At 36.5% G+C, this 19,292-nt stretch overlaps 2 protein-coding genes across 4 annotated transcripts; both read right to left on the bottom strand.

The window, feature by feature from the left end:
- Positions 1-1,512: 1,512 nt before the first annotated feature.
- Positions 1,513-12,918, bottom strand: LOC106066640 (uncharacterized). The gene is made up of 4 exons (XM_056031302.1): positions 12,370-12,918; positions 6,699-7,912; positions 5,232-5,305; positions 1,513-2,722 (listed from the first exon to the last, which is right to left on the bottom strand). The coding sequence occupies exons 1-4, from the start codon at positions 12,380-12,382 to the stop codon at positions 2,476-2,478; spliced, it is 1,548 nt and encodes a 515-aa protein (XP_055887277.1). The 5' UTR covers positions 12,383-12,918; the 3' UTR covers positions 1,513-2,475.
- Positions 12,919-13,055: 137 nt separating this feature from the next.
- LOC129926535 (uncharacterized) lies at positions 13,056-19,068 on the bottom strand. Of its 3 annotated transcripts, none has more exons than XM_056031304.1 (2): positions 18,965-19,068; positions 13,056-15,646 (listed from the first exon to the last, which is right to left on the bottom strand). In XM_056031304.1, the coding sequence occupies exon 2, from the start codon at positions 14,620-14,622 to the stop codon at positions 13,282-13,284; it is 1,341 nt and encodes a 446-aa protein (XP_055887279.1). In that variant the 5' UTR covers positions 14,623-15,646; positions 18,965-19,068; the 3' UTR covers positions 13,056-13,281. The 3 variants fall into 3 exon arrangements, with proteins under 3 accessions (XP_055887279.1, XP_055887278.1, XP_055887280.1); XM_056031303.1 differs by having other exon boundaries at positions 18,916-19,064; XM_056031305.1 differs by having other exon boundaries at positions 18,928-19,043.
- Between the last annotated feature and the right edge of the window lie 224 nt (positions 19,069-19,292).

Genomic DNA, 19,292 nt, shown 5'->3' with positions numbered 1-19,292 from the left:
TGTATATTACTATATATCTATCTATTCTAGGAGAAGGGAAATTCGTTTATGTACTTACAATTAAATTAATGATTAAAACAAGCAAAATGTAAAAAAAAACAATAAAAAAAAACAAAGCTTATCTTAGGTAAACTAATCCGCACAGAGTTGTATCTCTCAGTAATGTAGAAGTTGTTCCCTTGAAGATTCGATATATCAAACAAAATAATTAATTATCATAACAAATTGACTCTTTTTTTTTACTTTTTCATGTTTTTGTTAGGTACTAAGAGAATAGGTGTGGGAGAAATAACGTGTTCTATTATTTAAGGGGACAAAACCCTGCACATTTAGCCGTAGCTGTGAATACTGAAAGAATAATTTTCCTTGTTGGTATCAAACCAAATAATTATTTACCAGTAATTAATTGATTAAATGGTTACTTTTTTTTATTGATTCGTGTCTTGTCAATGCCAATGATTAATCGTGATAAATTTCAACTTGATCCGAGAATGGGTGTAGGAGAAATAACGTAGACAGACAGACAGACAGACAGACAGAGTGAGTTGATGTAAGCTTTGTAGAAAAACATAGGGTGCGCAGAGTTCCTCTCGTTCAAGATAATAAAGTATCGATTTCCGCCTTGACGCTAATGGTAATTTGCTTATTGTTGACTGTGAACATACATTTTATTTAACAAACTTAATAAGTGATGTATATATATCTGTTTAAAATATTTCATCGATAAAGTGGCTTTTTTTTTAAAAGTCTAGAATGTTGCGTTAAGCTACGTATAGAAGTATAATCTTGCAATCTGTTAATTAGTTAAACTTTAAGCTTCACCACTTTAGAAGCTAGCACTTAGGTTTTTGTTGTTGTTGTTTTTTAACCAATGTCCAATGCTTTTGTTGGCAGCCCCTTGGAGCAAAAGCCAATTAAAACTTAAAAAAAAAAAAAAAAGACCAGGCGACAGTTCATAGCGAATACTACATCAGAGGTTCTCAAACTTTTTTTTAACCCAGGGACCCTTTTATATAGTCCAAACTTTACCACTGACCACTAAACGAAAAGCTACATAAATTTAGAATATGTTTTTGTAACCATAATTTGTAATAACCTTGTTTAAAAGTTGGTGTAAGTTCCTCGTTTGTGGATAGTGGATATCTCAGTAAGCTTTTCCTGCATTAGTATGGATTCTTCTGCGATTTGAATTTTGAGTTTGCCCATTCGCAGAATGATTCAATAACCAGTCAGGAATATTATAATGAAAAATGTTTTCAAATATTTGGTTTAGTAGTCATATCATAGTACGTAATGGACATATTAAACAGCAGTTAGGGGCGAGTGGATTATTTATCAAATTATCCGATCATATAAACTGGCTTTTATTGAAGGAATTTAAATAGTATTCAATTTTCATCTTTCTGCGGATCCCATTCGGTCGTTTCGTGGACTCCTGTAAGGCCCTATTTGAGAAACACTCTACTAAATAACCAGGCACACAACATTAAATATGAATAATAAGAAAGTCTATTTACATCGATAACAGTATTCCATTTATTTATATTTCTTTATAGGTTACGTAAATCTATCTGGTAGATCTATAAACTAATATAAATCAAGAACTTGTCCACGTTTGTATCTAAATATACATGGTCAATATATGTAAACATATAAAGCAGAAAGTAAGATATATGTATGTAGGCTACTTAATTGTATCTTTATCATAAGAACGAAACCAACAAATCGGGTAAACCCGTTTTCACAGTATTTTATATTTGTTATGAGTGTGTCGGCTGAACGGCTGAACCCATTTTCACACTACTTTCATTTCAGTGGCAAAATTTAAAAAAATGTAAAGTAAACAATTTATGTTTGACATTAGTAATGCCCAAACTAAGGAGGCAGGGCGCGGGTCATATCCGGATATATATATATTTGCGACAACGTTCATATTATATTCTGTATTGTAAGTTGTGTATTTACTTTTAACTGTAAACAAAGAACTCCGGAAACGTCTTTCTTCACGACTTTTAATTTTATAATTTTGATCAATCCTCCAAACCCCCGTTTTGTTTTTTCAAAGAATATTGGGACACAACGAGTTTTGGCCAAAAATGTTGCAAATTGTTCTTTAATAAAACATAAACATTTTTTAAAATTATATTTGAAGTTATACCATGAACGATGTAAGAACATAAGGGAGATCTCATTGTTTTGTTTTTTGTTTCAGTTTCTAATTCGTTATACAATTTTTATTTATTTTTCCTAAAAAAATATTATTTCAACGATAAACACACACACACACACAGTGGACACACACAATTCATTTTCATTCATTTTAACTTTTTTTGTTTTCGTATATTTCATCTGTTTATAATTTTTTTTCCTTTACCAGAACAACAACTAAAAATAGGATTTATAGGATTTTCTAAGTTATAGAATTTCATTTCTTCCACTAGTTTGAAAAGTTAATTGCCTATACAAAAAAATATGTCACTCTTCAATTAAGAAAATAAACAACTTCAGTAAACTATTCTGGCATTGCAAGTTGACACCTCTAAAGGCTTCGAACTTGATTGGCACATTTCCCAGGTATTTCAAAACGTCGTCCAACATCAACTGTTTGAAAGGATCAAGAGTTGCGGGGACTTTCGTTGATGAGTCGGTAAAAAGAGCTTTTGCCTGTTGGCCTTCTGTTTGGGCCAGACCAACAAGAGATACAATCGCATCTAAGAAAACCCTTTAAAAAAAGAATAAAATTAAGTAACCTATTTCTTTTCTTTACATCTTATATCAATCTAGATCTAGTATAATTATAAAGTGATTTAAAAATATCTATTTATTTATTTATTTATTTTTTTCTACATAAGACTTGTATGATTCACGCTTAACCCTCCACTTCTTTTGGTTCAACAATAATACTTAGAAAAACACAAGTCTACCCAGTTCTATAGACCTACAATTGGCCGGAAATAAGCAACCCCCTAACGCAGTGGACCATCTTGCATACAAAAAAATATATATAAAAAACCACGGGAAAAGGTTAACCCCCTTGCTAGGACCAGTAGTGCTTTTGGACGCCTCCAAGCGAGAGTGTGTAGGAATAAATCGCTTCGGCTGACTACATAAATCAGTGTCTACCAGGCAGTGGTTCTCTCAACCCTTCTACTATATGGATCTGAGACATTGGTGCTCTACAAAAGGAAACTTAAACTTCTTGAGCGCTTTCACCAAAGATGTCTGCACTCCATCATGGACACACGATGGCAGGACCGCACTACAAATAGCGATGTTCTTTCAAATGTCGGTAGGCCACAGTATAGATTTATAGATGGACTGCACGTAACAAAACTATTCATACTCCTTGTAAAATTGTATATAGTGGATCAATGTTTCTTACACTGTTACTGGTGGCGCCACGAAGAAGTAAATAATTTCTTCGCCCCCACCCCCATAGCCAGCTGGGGAGCGACGCAGGCTTCCACAGTGGGTCCGGTAGGGTATAAAGAATGTAATGAAAAAGACAAGAAACTGAAATTTTCCGGTTTTATTTTGCATAAATATTTTAATGTTATAATCTAAATTTACATAATGAATGTTCACTAAAGCCAGTCCTTTTTTTCCGGAAATAGTGTTTCGTAGATAATTTTGAAGTGTTTTGTAGACTGGATCAGTTTTGGAGAGGCATCTCCCTCCTCACCCCATCCAGTAAGGGTTATAGGATTTTGTGAGCCTCAGAAATTCAATCTGACTCACTTTTTACATTTTTTCTCGAGCGCATGTCAAAAACGGTTAAAGAAAAAAAGGGCTGACATAGTCCGCTATTGAAGTGTTTTTGTTTTGAGCGATACAAGCACACTATTCATCCCAGTCAAGGGAAGTAAAAAAACAATCTAAGAAAGATTATCACTGGGCAATACTGTTATGTGAGAACATTTGAGATACGAATAGCGCACGTACGTATGTAATAAGTATGATCGTCTCCAGATCATTCTCTCTTCAGTTACAGATGGATGCCGCGGACCAATTTTTTACAAAGCTTATATCAGCTCACTCTGTTTGTTTGTTTGGTAAAAAGTTTGTACACGTTATTTCTCCCACACCGAATTTTGGATCAAGCTGAAATTTTCTACAATTATTTCTTTTACACATCAACACAAGAATCATTAAACAAAATTAAACAATTAGTAATTCATAATTTTGTTTTGTATGTCGAACAAGGGAAAGAAGTTTTCCCTGACTGATACAGTGAAATAAGTTGAATTAGTCCCCTTTATTGTTATAGAAAATAATTTGTAAATAACTATAAAACCTTTTTTGAAAAGCAGCTACCTGACACAGTGGTTGCCGTTTTAGCTTGAGGCTTTAGCTCTCGAGTTCGAATTCAGGACGCCCACTTTCTTTATAAATACATTTAAAAAGTGACCACCCAGATACCCCGTTCTTTCTCGCCTCTACCCCTTTCCAACTGGTCCAGATAAGTGATAGGATCATAGAGTAGTGAGAAAGCTAGCATGAAATTACGCTAAACAAAAACAATCGGTACAAATATTTCTAATCGCACAGATTTATTATTGTTAGTCTGGAATTATTTTACAAATTTAATGACATGACTGATCCAAACAAATTGATACAACTATACTTAATGTAAGGTTGTTTTTTAAAAGTATTTGTTTAAATTTTGTTTGTTTGTTTTATTTTTGTCACTCAAAAGTTGTCAACATAACGATGTACAACGGGATCATTTCGACAAACTGATAAAAGAAAGTCTAACACAAATCACTCTAGCGTATAAATGTCTTAGCAAAAGGTTTTCAGACGATACTGTTGCAGACGCCTCTCACGAAAACACTTTAAAAGATCCTCAGTTGTTGATGAAAGGACGTTTATAATATTTTTTTTTGAAAACATTGTTTATATATTTGTATACTTTGTTAACATTCAAACAAGGATCACTAAAGACCGGCTTCGCCCCAACCCCATTGTCAGGACACCCTTTGATAGGATGTCAATCCTCAACAGCGGGAGGGGGGGGTGCGTACTACACAGTTTGAGAAACCCTGTAGTAGCTGATACATACAACAAATTCATTGTTACTTGTTGGAAATAGGCCTGCACGTCTTATACTGATCATGGTTTAGGATTATTAAGAAACGCTTTTTTTTTGTTAGTGTTAATTAATAAAAGATTGAGAGAGACAGAGAGAGGGAGAGAGAGAGAGAGAGAGAGAGATAGAGAGATTGACTTACCTATTTAATACACTGGGAAGTATTATAATCACAATGTGATGGTTAATGACTTCAGTTTTCCAGCTCTGAGAATTCTAAATTATAAAGCAAAAGATTGACGTCAAAACAAAACATCTAGAATCTAGATTAAAACAAAAGATCTAGATTAAAACAAAAGATCTAGATTAAACCACGTATTATAACTATTATATTCCAGAATGACAATGTATGTTTAATGCTCTAATCAGTTTCTTTACATGTTTTCTGTACACTGTCCACGTTTCTGGGGCATAAAGCAATAAAGGGAGGATGACAGCTCGATAGATCCCTAGCTTTGTATTTGTAGTGATACCTCGTCTGTTCCAGACATTTTTAGACAGTCTGCCATAGGATGCACTGGCCTTGGCGATACGCAGGTCGATTTCATTATCGATCTTTCCGTTTCTGGAGAGTGTGCTGCCAAGATAAGTAAATCTGTCCACTGCATTTATATCATGTCCATTTATCTTGATTCTTGGATCCGAGTAGGCTTTCCCTACTGAACCACTTCCACATGACAGGTCTCAGAAAAATACAGAATGTCAAATAGCAAGAAAAAATACCAGATACAGAAGTCCTTCGAAGAGATGGTCTGCAAAGCATCCACACAATCCCGATGCAGTCCCAGCTGCGATGGGCAGGACACGTCAACAGAATGGAAGACCGCCGCATCCCTAAACGACTCTTGTATGGCCAATTAAGGGAAGGAAAGCGCTCGCAAGGCGGACAAAGAAAACGCTTCAAGGACAACCTTAAAGCTTCTTTAAAGGCGTTCAGCATAGACTCAGCCACCTGAGAGACAGAGGCACATGACAAAGCATCATGACCTCCCTCTGTGAAAACTGGCGCACAGGTTGCTGAGGACAAGAGAACTGTGCTAGCAGAGGAAAAACGCCAGAGAAGAAAAGCAAGGCTCATAACACTAGCTCCAGCAGGAATAACCTGCCTGGTGTGCAGCCGAACATTTCGGGCTCACATAGGTCTCACCAGCCACATGAGGAGGCACAAAACCCCAGTGCAAAGCCCTCAGCCCCCTAGAAGACAAAAGTGGTCATCATCGAACAACGATGGACGAACTATATATATATATAATTCTCTAATCAGTAATCAGTTATTCTCTAATCAGTATAAAAGACGAGAGAAATTCGTATATATATTTTCTTTTTGACAGGAGAAACTGTAATTTATATAATGAACACATTTGTGTAAAGTGTAAACTATTTAATTGGCCAGATAAGCAAAAGTAATGGAGCGAACATTCTGATGGAGGTTTGGAATTATTCTGGAGTTAACTCTCGAGTTCACTATTGAAAACTTCTCCCACATACACCCCTCTCCATGTTTATACAGTAATAATATGCATATGTGCTAAACAAATGAAGGAGTCTTAATATGAAATATCATATATGCGCTTAAATAATTTAGAAACCTGTAACTATAGTGTACTACCTGGATGACAACTTTAGTAGCTGTAAGTTCGAAACAGGCTGTCAATATTTGATACACTTTGTCTACTTGGTCATTTTGATCCTGTGCTAAGATCAGTACATCTTTTCTAGCAGTTCCGACTTGATGAAGATGTTCATGGAAGTACTTGCTGAAAGGGTTAATTCCAGACCACTTACTCAGGAGTTTTCGAAAGTCATTGACGATACTAAAGTCTCCGTAATGAGATAACTTTAAAGCATCAAGCCATAACGCCAATCTCTGATTCACGTCGGAAGATAGGAATCCCAATTGGTAACACGCCTTTGTATTTCTTTGAATCGCGTTTGACCTCATAAACAGCCTTTTGGCTTCCTCCTTGTCATCATCTGCAATCGCTCGGCCACAATCAGCAAGAACTTTGTAGTCGTTAGGGCCTAGCTCTACAGCCTTATCAATTAACTCTTTCACGCTCAGATTGTTGAAAAGTATTCTGCAGTCTCTGTCAGTTAAATCATTTGCAGCAAATCGACGCGAATAACTCTGCAAAAGAGCTAAATTCATGTAGCCTTGACCTCTGAGATCATTATCTGGAGCATCTCTGATAGCTTCAAACAGTGCTGCCGCGCCTATTTGAACTCTCTCTTTTCTATTGAACTTAAATCTGTATTTTTTCATATGGAAATGCATAGATCGCATACAAGCCAAACCAAGTCCGTAATTCCAGCGATAGTCTTTCTTCACACTTAAAGCTTGGATATAAAGGTCTATTGCCAAGTTTTGATTTTTTGGACCGCCATTTCTCGAATGCCCATAAGCTTGTTGTGCTTTTGCATCAGCTAGAAGTAAAAGAAAGTCTGGGCTGCCTCTCCTGATATTGATTTCACGAAGACATCTTTCTGATTCGTATTTGTTTCCTATGTAGTTTGAAAGAAAAGCTCTGTTGGCCAGGGAAACCAGGTCATTTCCACTTGACAATTTCATAGCTTGTTCATTCCATTGCAAAGATTCTCTGTGTTGTTGGCCACGATGCTTCTCAAGATTAAACTGAATCCAAGTTAAATAGTTCAGTCTGCGAATGTCTTGGTCAAACCCATCTTCCTGAAGCACTTTTTCTAATTTTGATTTTAAAAAATTCTCGTCTTCATTAGCTGATGGCTTCACTTTCAACATACAAGGGACATCAGAGATTCGTCTTTGAAAACTTTGATCTATGCTTCTTGCCATTTTATGGAAGTCTATTCAAATAAAAGAAATCAATTATTTCAATTAAATGACTGCCACAAATGTTTTCTTTTTTTGTGATTCAATGTCATTGCTCGGCATAATCTTAGATTCAAAATTATACCACACTAACTTTTTAATTCTGTCAGTTTAAAATATTTTTTTATTACAGTTCCTATCTCGGCCGGCGTTAAACATAGGCAAACTAGGCCTATTAGTGGGGGCCTCGATACAAAAATGTGAAACTTAGATCAACTCTAAGATATAGATCTAGAAGAGATCTATGTCTACTAGTCAACCTCAAAGTCTCTTATAGACTAAGGGTTTATTCGTGAATGAATACATCTACTTGTTAGACTACCTATGTTAGAAGAACCTTGTTTAGTCCTATTGGTGAATATTTTAAAAGGTTATTATTATATTTCGTTAGGCCTACTTGTCAGCATTGATTGTTTTAACCTAACAACAGACATTGCGTTATGTTATTTATATAGTATTTGTTTTTATATTTTTAATTTATTTCGGGCCACCAAATTCACTTCGCCTAGGCCTAGGACCTCTGATTAACTATGGCCGGCTTTGCTCCTATTTGCTTGTAAACTCTTCATAGGTTCAGGAATCAAATTGACACTGGGTGGACTGTTTTTTGAACATAGGGGAATGCTTCCGTTATCGCTTTAAAATATTGTACAACTTGAATTGTAACTCAGGACTCAAGCCTCTTCAAGGGGACTAATTCAACTTAAACCATAACATCTGTTAAGTACAATTTCTTTCCTTTGCTAGATATCAATCAAAATAATTAATTATCAATAGTTTATCAACCAATTGTTAATTTTATTTTTCTTGTTTTGTCAGGTACAGGAAATAGTTGTGCAACATCTTAACTTGATCGGAGATAGGGTGTGGGAGAAATAAAATGTATAAACTTTTTACCAGACAGACAAACACACAGACAGAGTGATTTGATAGAAGCTTTGCAATAAACAATATCAAGGACGCCATATGGAAGATCACATGGAAATAGTCACACGTGAGATGTGCCGAAAACTGCTTGGCTACGGCTTGGCCACAAAAAAAAAACAAAATAATTGCTCGAGTTCCGACTCGAGCAGAGTTGTGGTTGTTGAGCGCCTAAAGGCAGCACGGAAACCTTGTCCCAGATACCCCCTCCCCTACTGGTCTACAAGAGAGATTGGACTATAGCGCACTACGCATGCTATAAGCAAGAAAGACGCATTATAGAAAGCAATTCAAATAGAGTGTTTGTTCTACACGCAACAGAGCTTAACCATTTGATTTGACACTGCTGACAATGTTCAACTATTAAATACACTTATCAATGCACATGTACTTCTGAAAATGTTCAACTATTAAATACACTTATCAATGCACATGTACTTCTGAAAATGTTCAACTATTAAATACACTTATCAATGCACATGTACTTCTGAAAATGTTCAACTATTAAATACACTTATCAATGCTCATGTACTTCTGAAAATGTTCAACTATTAAATACACTTATCAATGCACATGTACTTCTGAAAATGTTCAACTATTAAATACACTTATCAATGCTCATGTACTTCTGAAAATGTTCAACTATTAAATACACTTATCAGTGCTCATGTACTTCTGAAAATGTTCACCTATTAAATACACTTATCAATGCACATGTACTTCTGAAAATGTTCAACTATTAAATACACTTATCAATGCTCATGTACTTCTGAAAATGTTCAACTATTAAATACACTTATCAATGCTCATGTACTTCTGAAAATGTTCAACTATTAAATACACTTATCAATGCACATGTACTTCTGAAAATGTTCAACTATTAAATACACTTATCAATGCACATGTACTTCTGAAAATGTTCAACTATTAAATACACTTATCAATGCACATGTACTTCTGAAAATGTTCAACTATTAAATACACTTATCAATGCACATGTACTTCTGAAAATGTTCAACTATTAAATACACTTATCAATGCACATGTACTTCTGAAAATGTTCAACTATTAAATACACTTATCAATGCACCGGATACACCAAATAGCTTTTTTTTTTTTTTTTAGTTTAGTTTTTGCTCCATGAATGAAAGACGCTAAAAAATCAATCAATGGTTCTAATTTTTTTTTAAATTTAATTTCCAGGTAATGCACACAGATCTAGAAAGCTCCTTTCAATAGAGATGACGCTGAATTAGGCCTACATTAAATGACCAATCCTGACCGGTTGTGGAACAAGTCTGAATTTGAATTTTGGTTTCCTTACGGGCCCAGCACACTATTCCTTGCCCGAGTTTTCTTTGAACCCTAACACTACAATGCTGAAGAAAAAACAAAACAACTTTGATAGCCTTCTGTCTTTGGTGAGAGGTTTCAATATTTTCAGCAGAACTATCAGAAGTTATGAAGTAGATACTATCAACGACATCTCCTGACGTACAAAATCAACATGCGCCGGACGAAAGTGTTGCAGATATGCTTGTTTTGTTTGGCCGGTTTAACGGTGTTATTACATGTATTAGTATTACATTGTTAGTATTCATAAACATTCAATGAACTAATGGTTATCTAGATATGGTTCAGTATGAGCTTGGCCCAACGGATGTGATTGATCATATAATCGATTGTAGACCTACAGACACATTCAGAATAGGTGAATGGTCAACTTTCATTCATGGCAATAGGATAAAGTCTTTCCATTTAGTCAAGCGTTCAATAGACCTCGTGGTGTCAGAACTGCTAAAAAAAAACTATTAATAAATCACTGCTTCATTAAAAATTGTTTAAAAATTAGTATCATCCGACCGCTAATAATAACAGTGAAATCCCTGAAAAGGGAAAATCAGCCCGATTTGACAACATTCCTGGTGAACTTCTACAGGCTGGGGGAGAAACCATGATAAACGCACTTTTTAAAGATTTGCAACAAGGTCGCATAATAATAAAAGTAATCCAGAATCTCTCCAAAAAGACCCCTAGGGCGGTGTACTTCAACACTAACAGTGGGTGACTGGTTTCAAACCACAGAGTCAGACAAGGCGCGGCCTATTTTCACCAACTCTTGTCAATATCGTCATGAAAAGGATCATTGAAAATGCTGTCTAGGGCAATGAAGGAAGAGGAATTACAAACTTGCCAAGACTAGCAGGGCAGAAGACGAGCTAGTTCATTTGATGATGTGCTAGACAAGACTTTTGCGGCATATGTCCAGCCCAGCTATGCAAATCACTTATGACCAATAGCCAATAGGGCTTCAAAAGGAGGTGAAAAGCTGACAAGTGCCAGTAGTTTTAAATACCTCGGAGCTATCGTCTCAGATGAAGGAACCAAACCTGAAATACTGGCCGGAATTGCACAGTCTACAGAAACACTTGCAAAACACCAAAAAATACGAAAAGACAAAGGCATAGCCCTCGACGCAAAAATCAGAAGCATGCGGTCCCTGGTCATGGCCATGAAAAAACAAAACAAAAAAAAACTAAAACTATATGGCCATATCACAAGGCCAACAGAGAAAGACAACATAAAGGAATGGTCCAACAGGTTAAAGGGTAGGAGAAGGTAAATGTGAACACTATACTCAGATATAATCATTCTTTGTTAAAACAAAAACATGTTCAACGAATTACTAATAGCGCCTACATCACAAAACGCATGTGTGTTGTAAGTACAATAATCACCTCCATTTCCTAATATAGTTTCCCTTTTTTTAAACAAATTAATACTAATTAATTTCTGAATTAAAAAGATGGCTTCCTGTTTCATTTTGAAAACAAATGGTTCGTGTTCAGAAGATACAAAGTAGCCGTTGCACCAGAACTTTAAAAACTGCGAAATATAAAATATTGTTTCAATATCTTTTCCTGTTTCTGAGATCTATACATGACGAACGGACGGACAGCCAAACTGAAAGAAAGAATATATCAACAGCTTTGTCTTTGAAATAGTCAATATGGCGGTTATATACAAAAAATGACTCAAAACGTAATAGTCCAACGCAATATTTGTGTGTGTGTGTGTGATCCCATGGTTGCTTTATATTTAGCTGTAGCTGCCTACATAACACTGGGGCTGGTTACGGTCTATGTCAGGGTTGATTTGTTTTTCATACTTTCCACAGTTGTCCGTATCAAAGTTGAGCCTTTCTAAGTTGTTTTTCTAATGGACGGTATAGGGCCTAGTCATTTTTGTGACCTCCTTACATGGGCTTTGACACTGACACAGAAGCAAACGTTGTTCTTGAATTAATTCAAAGAGACGACAGAGATCATTAATGAAAGTACATAGCCTAATGGAAGTAGTCTAGATATTTAAGATATAGAAATCTAATTAAAATACAAACTCTTAGACCATTTTGGGAAATACCGAAAATAAGTCAGATGAATTTCCACGGTTAGATTATGACTATAACAAAACAATTTCTTAGTAAGCACCTAGATCTAAGACGAACCTGTTAACATCATTTCATTTCAACTTCACTATTCTTCATCTTCTCAATCTAACCCTTACAACGATCAGTTTAAAACTTTGTTACACTCAGACACATGCGTTCAGACATGCACATCAAAAGAGTGTTTTTGAGTGCTATCAAAAAAGGAACAAAAAATAAATTTAGTGCAAGAATTTTGACATAATTATTGATTAAGTATCGTAAAGAAGCCCAGGCAGTTTTAGTGAACTCTTTTAGTATCATTGGAAACATAACACCCAGACCTTAGGGCCATTTGGAGTGAGCCACATAGCACCCAGACCTTAGGGCCATATGGAATGAGCCACATAGCACCCAGACATTAGGGCCATTTGGAGTGAGCCACATAGCACCCAGACCTTAGGGCCATATGGAGTGAGCCACATAGCACCCAGACATTAGGGCCATATGGAATGAACCACATAGCACCCAGACCTTAGGGCCATATGGAGTGAGCCACATAGCGCCCAGACCTTAGGGGCATATAGAGTGAGCAACATAGTACCCAGACCATAGGGCCATATGGAGTGAGCCACATAGCACCCAGACCTTAGGGTCATACGAGTGAGCCACATAGCAACCAGACCTTAGGACTATATGAAAGTGAGTCACTGAGGTCTTTGAAAAAAAAGATGTATAGACTTTTTAAATAGGAAAATAACATAATGTGAGTGCTGGAACATTAATGTATTTGTAAAGGTTAATTGCCCAATGGCATTTACAATAAATGTTATACCTTAAGTGTTTTAAATAGTTGTTTATAGACAGTTTTATGTGAGTTCGCATAATTTAATTTAAAATAACTGCATATATATGTCTTAATCAGGCAATGTATTCACTGACAGTAGGTCTGTATATTTCTACTATAATGTACTAAAGTAGTTTCCAAAAAGTTTAGTTTTCTGTTTTAAGCATTGAACTTTTTCTAATATTAAGCTCATATCGTTGTATGATCTTTAGAATTTTCGCCACACATTTTCTGAATAGAATTAGATAACTGGACTTCTCCTCGTCCGACAATGTATGGTCCTTAAGGAAAGTCAGTAACTCTTCAGTTCCAGGAGGACTCGGCTTCAAGTGGTGTAAGACTTCCAATATTTTGATGATTTCCGATTTGCATTTCTGATAGCCTCCGTCCTCACTTCTGCTGTCATCAAGAGCACATAATCCCAGCTGGACTTGAGCATAAATCGCTGTTGTGAATCGCAAAACGTCGCTTGCAGTTTTCAAGTCCTGTAAATTCAATTTTTTAACAATTTTTGTGAACCATTGCTTGGCTTCTGCTATGTGTCCACAAGATCTGTATAATAAACCGAGCGCGTACATGGCCGAATAGTTATCTGGAGATGATCGTATGGCCTGCTTGTAATTATATTTTGCTTTCCCAACATCTTCATTTTGATAGTTCAGTTGCTGGACATAAACTGGACAATAGCTGAAAAAACTTAATTTCTTTTTCTTCTTTTTTTTCCTTTTGCTAGAACGAATGAAATGGACGGCTTCAGTTTCATTCACGGAATGATGCAGCATTTGATTGTTTGGTATCATTTCTTGGGGTAGTCCATCAGGAGATATAACGTTTTCTTGATTCAGAAGTATTTGATCTTCAGTGTTTTGAGAAAGTTGATCAGAGCGCATAACTTCCTCTTGGTTTAGAGATATTTGATTTGGTGCTAAAGCACCTTCAGTGTTCTGAGAAAGTTGATCAGAGCGCATAACTTCCTCTTGTTTTGGAGATATTTGATCAGGCGATATTTTGTTAAGCGCTGGAGCAACTTTTTGCGTTGCTCTCATTACATAACAAATCCCCAAGTTGTGGTACGCTTGGGAATGCTGCATCTTTGAGACAGAGCTTTCTAAAATTTTAATGGCTTCATCCACATCGAATTGTTTCATAAGCCGTCCACAGTCTCGTAAAGTCTTGGAATTTTTCGGATCTCCTTCCAAGGCTTTCTCTACAAGACTTTGAACGTCATGACCTTTAAATAAAAGTTTACAATTCTCCGTTTCTAGTCCTGTGTTATTAAGAAAACGTTTTAAGACGGCCAGTTGAGCATAAGATTGGCTAGAAAGTTCAGTTTCAGGCGAGTTCTCCGCAGTGTCCATCAGATGATTCACTGCAGTTAACATAAACTTATTCCTTTCACACACGGAAATGAGTGGCGAGCTAGTGAACCAACAGACAATACGACTGCACGCCAAGCCCAGGCCAAACCTCCAAACAAAGTTACTCATGTCAAACTCAACAACCTCTTGATACAAATGAATAGCCCTCCGAATGTTGTTCAGCCCGCTCAATCTGCTTAGTGTATATGCCAGCTCAATCTGCTAAGTGTATATGCCAGCTCAATCTGCTTAGTGTATATGCCAGCTCAATCTGCTAAGTGTATATGCCAGCTCAATCTGCTAAGTGTATATGCCAGCTCAATCTGCTAAGTGTATATGCCAGCTCAATCTGCTAAGTGTATATGCCAGCTCAATCTGCTTAGTGTATATGCCAGCTCAATCTGCTAAGTGTATATGCCAGCTCAATCTGCTAAGTGTATATGCCAGCTCAATCTGCTAAGTGTATATGCCAGCTCAATCTGCTAAGTGTATATGCCAGCTCAATCTGCTTAGTGTATATGCCAGCTCAATCTGCTTAGTGTATATGCCAGCTCAATCTGCTAAGTGTATATGCCAGCTCAATCTGCTAAGTGTATATGCCAGCTCAATCTGCTAAGTGTATATGCCAGCTCAATCTGCTAAGTGTATATGCCAGCTCAATCTGCTTAGTGTATATGCCAGCTCAATCTGCTTAGTGTATATGCCAGCTCAATCTGCTTAGTGTATATGCCAGCTCAGCTTTGGCTTCGGAAAGTTTCCGTCGGTAACTGTCCGATGTTCTCATTGTTGTCAACATTTCCTGACACTCTTCAACTTTATCTATTTTGCCCTGCATTGTCATAAGCTGAAGTCTATAAATTACTGATGTGACGTAACAGATAGTCCCTTTGGATAAACGAAATGCCCAATAGTTACAGTTGGCAGCTGCGTAGCTCTGAGGACAAATCTGAAAGTAAATGTAGGTCAATAAATTCAGTACTCGTAGATTGTCCTCGCTTTGATTTCTACTGGTTTCCTCGTTATACTTTATTTCTTGGCATAGTTTACTTTGTAAAGCAATCAAATCCTGAGTAGAAACTATGTCTTGTGGACTATCCGTGGTGAAAATGGACGGAAAGTCTTCTTGATGTTGTTCGTGTTGCTGGTCCATTTTCTGTAAATAACAGAAGAAATAAGACATGGATTAGTATTCATACAACCTAGAACCTATTCAGACACGATTTGAAGCAGAATAAATAAAAACAATATTCCCATGAAATAAATCAGGAACTAAAACTGCAGGATTAAACGGATTCGAGCCATTTCAAGAAAATAGTCTTGGATGTACTGGCTAGCAATGTGATTGGAAGAAAGGGCGGACTGCCGTCAAAAACAATAACTCGTGTACGCTGATAACCAAGCTTAATAACTTATTTTTGTTTGCTGTTACTTTTAGTGCAATGGGAGAATATAAAGTGATCAGGATCGGCATTTAATACTAAGCTAGAATGCACTTCAAGAATAACGGAATCTGAAAAATTAAAATGTAAAAAAAAAAATAATTGTTAGTTTAAATCTACCAGTGTTCCCCCATCCCCCCACACTCGTTTTTATGTGAAGTGTTTAGTAGCTACTGAACAATTTTTGTTTCCGAACTAGATTCTACTTAGATATTTATTTGTGTCGTTTACGTTGATGAATACATTGTGGAATAGGATCAGAGGTGGCCTTAGGGGATGGCGAGGGAGGAACTGAGGCAGGATTTGTTCCTGAAGGGGACCTCGCGATAGGAAAATTCTCTTTAAACCGATAGCCTATCATACAAGTATGCGTGGCTTTACTGTCTCACATTTGATTGCACATTAGGCTGTACCAATGACAAAGGAAAACTCTTAGCATGATATTTTTAGTTTCCAATTACCGAAATAATTAAGCCTTTCAATGACTAGTGGCGCGGTGGCTGAGTGGTAAAGCGCTCGTCTTATGATTCAGGGGTCCCGGGTTCGACTCCTGGTAAAGAATGGGATTTTTAATTTCGTGATCTTTAGGGCGCCTCTGAGTCGACCCAGCTCTAATGAGTACCTGACATTGGTTGGGGAAAAGTAAAGGCGGTTGGTCGTTGTGTTGGCCACATGACTCCCTCCTTAACCACCCTGCTCTAATGGGTGCCTGATAAAGCGCTTGGCTTCCGAACCGAGAGTCTCTGGATCAAATCCTGGGGAAGACTGGGATTTGAATTTCAGGATCTTTAGGGCTACACGACATCAGTTGGGGAAAAGGATGTTGGTCATTGTTTTTGAACATGAGGCCCCCTTTAACCGTGGGCCACAGAAAAGATTAGCCTACCTAAACACCATCGGCCCATATAGATAGCAAGGTCTGAAAGGGGGAATTACTGAATCACTAGTGAGTCAGCCAACAAGGAGACATTTAGAGACATATCAGGCTGGTGTTCCATACAGTATGTAGACCTACACCTTGGTATACTTAGCCAACCGTTACGAATTTTGTCGGCCCCGCAATGCCCAGCGTACTGGTACGTCGGCCTCTGATAGAATATTATTATGTTATCACTCCTAACATGAACTAAATTATACCCAAATGATGAGAACAAAGTTCAATAGATCTAATAGGACTTTAATTATAAAAGCTTAATCGTTTCAATCAAATTTAATAATAATAAATATAAATAAATAAATAAAAATTACTACATGTGGTGAGTTCAAGTAATTCTAACGTTGATTGAATGAAAAGAAACTAGATCTAAATCTTCGATGTTGCCAACTTCACTGATTTTATATTCAAAATAAAAGCTTTGTTAAAACTCTTATAAACTTTATAATACTGTTGTAACCCTATTAGCGACGCAATAGATCTCACTGTATATGATCAGCTGACATATGTGACACAGGCCAGTAATACAGTTTAGCGTGCTATATCGAAGGGCAAGGGACAGTACTGGTATGAACTTTGCACGTGAATAGGACTCGGGTTATGGTCATCTGATCATAAGCCTGCGTGGACCAGAGACACAGTGTATGTAAGGCAGTGCAGTTCAAGACAGGACAGCGAGTAGACCGGGACTGTTAGTCTGCCATGAAGTCGGTCCTGGTGGAGTCCTGAAGTGAATGTACGAGTCCAGGAAGAGAGAGACAGTAGAGTTTATTAGTTTAGTACGGTGATGTACAGTATAGCATTTTTAGTGTTGAAGTATTGACAAAGGACCTCATTCACCAATCGTAAATAAACACATTTAGCCACGTCATAATACTGATAAAACAATGAAAAATACGTATCACGTGACAGCCACTATGGATTACATAATTTGTATAGAATATATATAGAATCACGTGGCTAAATGTTGTTTGTTTACGATTGGTGAATGAGGTCCATTGTGTCATATTGGCTGTTTTAATTGACCATTATTAAAGCACCAGATTATTTGGAGCATTGTCGTCAAGTTCTTGATGTGCCGTGTTGTGTTTAGCAGTGTTTACAGAAGGCCTGATTAGGAGAGAACGTAACATTACATTAAAATGATCTCTCTAGACTCTAGAGTTTACCAAAAAAAGATTATGTAGATTATTTTGTCATTTAACATCAGCTTGCCACACCTCGTAATGAGGAGCACTACGTCTGTCTGAAATAATCTACAAACGACTCTAACAGAACCCTGGACTTTGTGACAGAGAAATTGTCGTGAAATGTTTAACCTCAAAACGACTCTAACTGACTCAAGGGCCACCTTGATGATGCTGTAGTAGCCCTCTTGCATCTCAAGGAGACCCTTAAAAGAATTGTCGTAATAGAAATAACCTGTTTCCCGATCAGCCTTTTTTTTTTAATTTATGAGACATTCAGGGTAGCTGTATCAAACCTATATTGACTTGACTTGCCTAGTTACTAGCTAGTATCATGGGACATAGCATTGCTTCTAAGTCAATTTACTAATAGACCGTTAATGGTACTGTGTAACCTCCTTTGTTAATGAACTCAATTTTGTTGAAGATTGTTGCTGTTTAAGCAATACTACTGAGTCTACGTATCATGGGAATCCTCTTTTTTGTCTTTATTACTTCATAGAAAAGATGTGGTTCTGTTGTGTACAATTAAATATTATTATATGTCTAAAATACTATTTGACGAGACAGAATGAATGCTAATGAAGAAATCAGTGACTTTCTTCTCTTCTTCCCACTAACCTCATGTTCAATACATTATGTCCCTTTAGACACAAATTTACAATGGCAATTGCCAATTGCTTAGAAAAAAACTATTTGATACAATTACACTTTATAAAAACTTTTTTTTAAATGTCTACAAATTATTAGATATTAAATTGTAATTTCTTGACCAAATAAAAATATCCGCTTGCCACAGACTTGTAATAGTAATACTTTATACTAAGGACTAACATAACAGTTGAGCTAACAGCTAACATACCTAGAGGCCTACCAATATTTCAAAGAGTTGAAGATGTAATAGTACACACATATAATGTAGGGAGCTTCAAGCCCATTTGGAACGTTATTGAAACTGTAAGAGACTTTTCGAGGTGTACACGACCAAATCTTAGAAATTTATAAATAATTAAGGATTTTTCCGATTTTTTTCTTTTCAAACAATCAATCAAATGGATTGGAATCAAAGGGAAGTAACTAAACACATGCAAGACATTCATATTTATTGAGTATTCGTTCTTGCCTAAGAAAAAAAAATGACATTGATAATAGTACAGTAAAGTTTCCCTTTCAGACCTGGCAATCAAAATTAATAGGGCAGACGATGTTAAGGTTATCTGATTCTTTGGCCAACTGTAA

The sequence above is a fragment of the Biomphalaria glabrata genome, chromosome 5 (assembly GCF_947242115.1).
Source record: "Biomphalaria glabrata chromosome 5, xgBioGlab47.1, whole genome shotgun sequence".
NCBI lineage: Eukaryota > Metazoa > Mollusca > Gastropoda > Planorbidae > Biomphalaria > Biomphalaria glabrata.
The sequence above is the reverse complement of the archived record's forward strand: the minus strand, read 5'-3'. Positions and strand labels throughout refer to the sequence as shown.

Excerpts from the sequence above, each read along its gene's own strand:
- LOC106066640 (XM_056031302.1), bottom strand. Across the intron at positions 5,306-6,698 it reads CTACTAAAGTTGTCATCCAG|AATTCTCAGAGCTGGAAAAC; the intron begins GTAGTACACTAT and ends TTTATAATTTAG. Across the intron at positions 2,723-5,231 it reads CTTCCCAGTGTATTAAATAG|GGTTTTCTTAGATGCGATTG; the intron begins GTAAGTCAATCT and ends CTTTTTTTAAAG.
- LOC129926535 (XM_056031304.1), bottom strand. The coding sequence starts at position 14,622 with ATGAGTAACTTTGTTTGGAGGTTTGGCCTGGGCTTGGCGTGCAGTCGT.